Below are 1,629 nucleotides of genomic sequence, written 5' to 3'. Positions count from 1 at the left end.
CCCCCCCCAGCACCCTCTCCACCCCTGGGGCCTTCGCTGGGTCCTCTTCCACCCGGAAGCACCCCGAGCCCCGCGGCCGCAGGGACGTCACCTCCGGCCTGGGAGGGGAACTGGGGCGACTGGGAGGAACTGGGAGGCTCAGAGCGGGGGTGGCAGAACGGCCCCCTCTCCCCCCGGGGGACCCCCACATCTCCCCTCCCCCTCTTATCCCACATCAGCAACCACGACCCCTTCCCAGTCCATACTGGGGCATTTCCAGTCCGTAATGGGACTGGAGCTCCTTTCCCCTCCCTGTACAGACCGGGACCCCAACCACCATTCCCAGTTTGTACTGGGAGGGTCTCACGCTGAAGCCCCCTTCCCACCCCCGGTCCATACAGGAGCCCTCTGGTCCACACTGCAATCCACAGCCCACGGCTGCCAGGCCTCAGCTTTATTTGTGCCATCGGTGCCCCATAGCGGGGGAGGAGGGGGGAACAATAAATAAGGCGGGACAAAAGGCACCTGGGGACAGGAACTGGTGTGTACTGGTCCGTACTGGGAGAACTCACAGATGAGATCCCAGCTGGGAAGCCCAGCTGGTCTGTACTGGTCCTTACTGGGAAGACACAAGGCCACGCAGGTGAGAAGATCCCGGGCACGACGCTGTACTGGTCTGTACTGGTCTTTACTGGGATGATGCAAGGCCTCGCAGACGGAGTTCCAGTTGAGCTGCCATACTGGTCTGTGCTGATCCGTGCTGGGGGGCCAAAGGCCGCGCGGATGTTGGTGCAGTGATCCCAGTTGGGAAGCAGTACTGGTCCATACTGGTCCATACTGGTCCAACTCAGGGCAGCTCCCAGCTGGGACGCTGTAGTGCTTTGTACTGGGAGGCACTGGGCTACGCTGGGCTCTGTGGCCACTCCGTGGGATGTGGGGAGAGCTGGGGGGCCTCTGCATCCACAGGGGTTCTGTAGGGTCCCCATATGAACCCAGACATCTCCATGGGGTCTCCATGGGGTCCCAGTTCCCCATAGGGTCTACCTGGGGTTGCCATATTAACCTCATGAGTCCCCATGGGGGTCTTTATGGGGTCCCACCTCCACCTCCAGCTCCCCATAGGGCCTATATGGGGTTGCCATATTAACCTCATGAGTCTCCATGGGGGTCTTTATGGGGTCCCACCTCCACCTCCAGCTCCCCATAGGGCCTATATGGGGTTGCCATATTAACCTCATGAGTCCCCATGGGGGTCTTTATGGGGTCCCACCTCCACCTCCAGCTCCCCATAGGGTCTACCTGGGGTTGCCATATTAACCTCATGAGTCCCTATGGGGGTCTTTATGGGGTCCCACCTCCATCTCCAGCTCCCCAATAGGGTCTATCTGGGGTTGCCATATTAACCTCATGAGTCTCCATGGGGGTCTTTATGGGGTCCCACCTCCACCTCCAGCTCCCCAATAGGGTCTATCTGGGGTTGCCATATTAACTTCATGAGTCTCCATGGGGGTCTTTATGGGGTCCCACCTCCATCTCCAGCTCCCCAATAGGATCTATACGGGGTTGCTCCCCATAGGGTCTATATGGGGTTGCTCCCCACGAGCTCTATCCGAGGCTGCCATATTAACCTAAAGACCCCCCATGGGGTCT

The 1,629-nt window shown here is 59.8% G+C and overlaps 1 protein-coding gene across 1 annotated transcript in view; it reads right to left on the bottom strand.

Moving 5' to 3' along the window:
• Window positions 1-1,128: 1,128 nt before the first annotated feature.
• TBC1D25 (TBC1 domain family member 25) overlaps window positions 1,129-1,629 on the bottom strand; it is a gene marked incomplete at its 5' end in the record, with an annotated part of 4,282 nt that continues 3,781 nt past the window's right edge. The window contains one exon of the mRNA XM_031557611.1: window positions 1,129-1,189. Within this exon, the coding sequence (XP_031413471.1) occupies window positions 1,129-1,189 (61 nt within the window). The remainder of the gene's footprint in view (window positions 1,190-1,629) is intronic.

The sequence above is a fragment of the Meleagris gallopavo genome, unplaced genomic scaffold, assembly GCF_000146605.3.
Source record: "Meleagris gallopavo isolate NT-WF06-2002-E0010 breed Aviagen turkey brand Nicholas breeding stock unplaced genomic scaffold, Turkey_5.1 ChrUn_random_7180001878028, whole genome shotgun sequence".
In the NCBI taxonomy this organism is placed as follows: Eukaryota; Metazoa; Chordata; class Aves; order Galliformes; family Phasianidae; genus Meleagris; species Meleagris gallopavo.
Note: the sequence above shows the minus strand (reverse complement) of the source record. Positions and strands in the feature narration are given on the sequence as shown.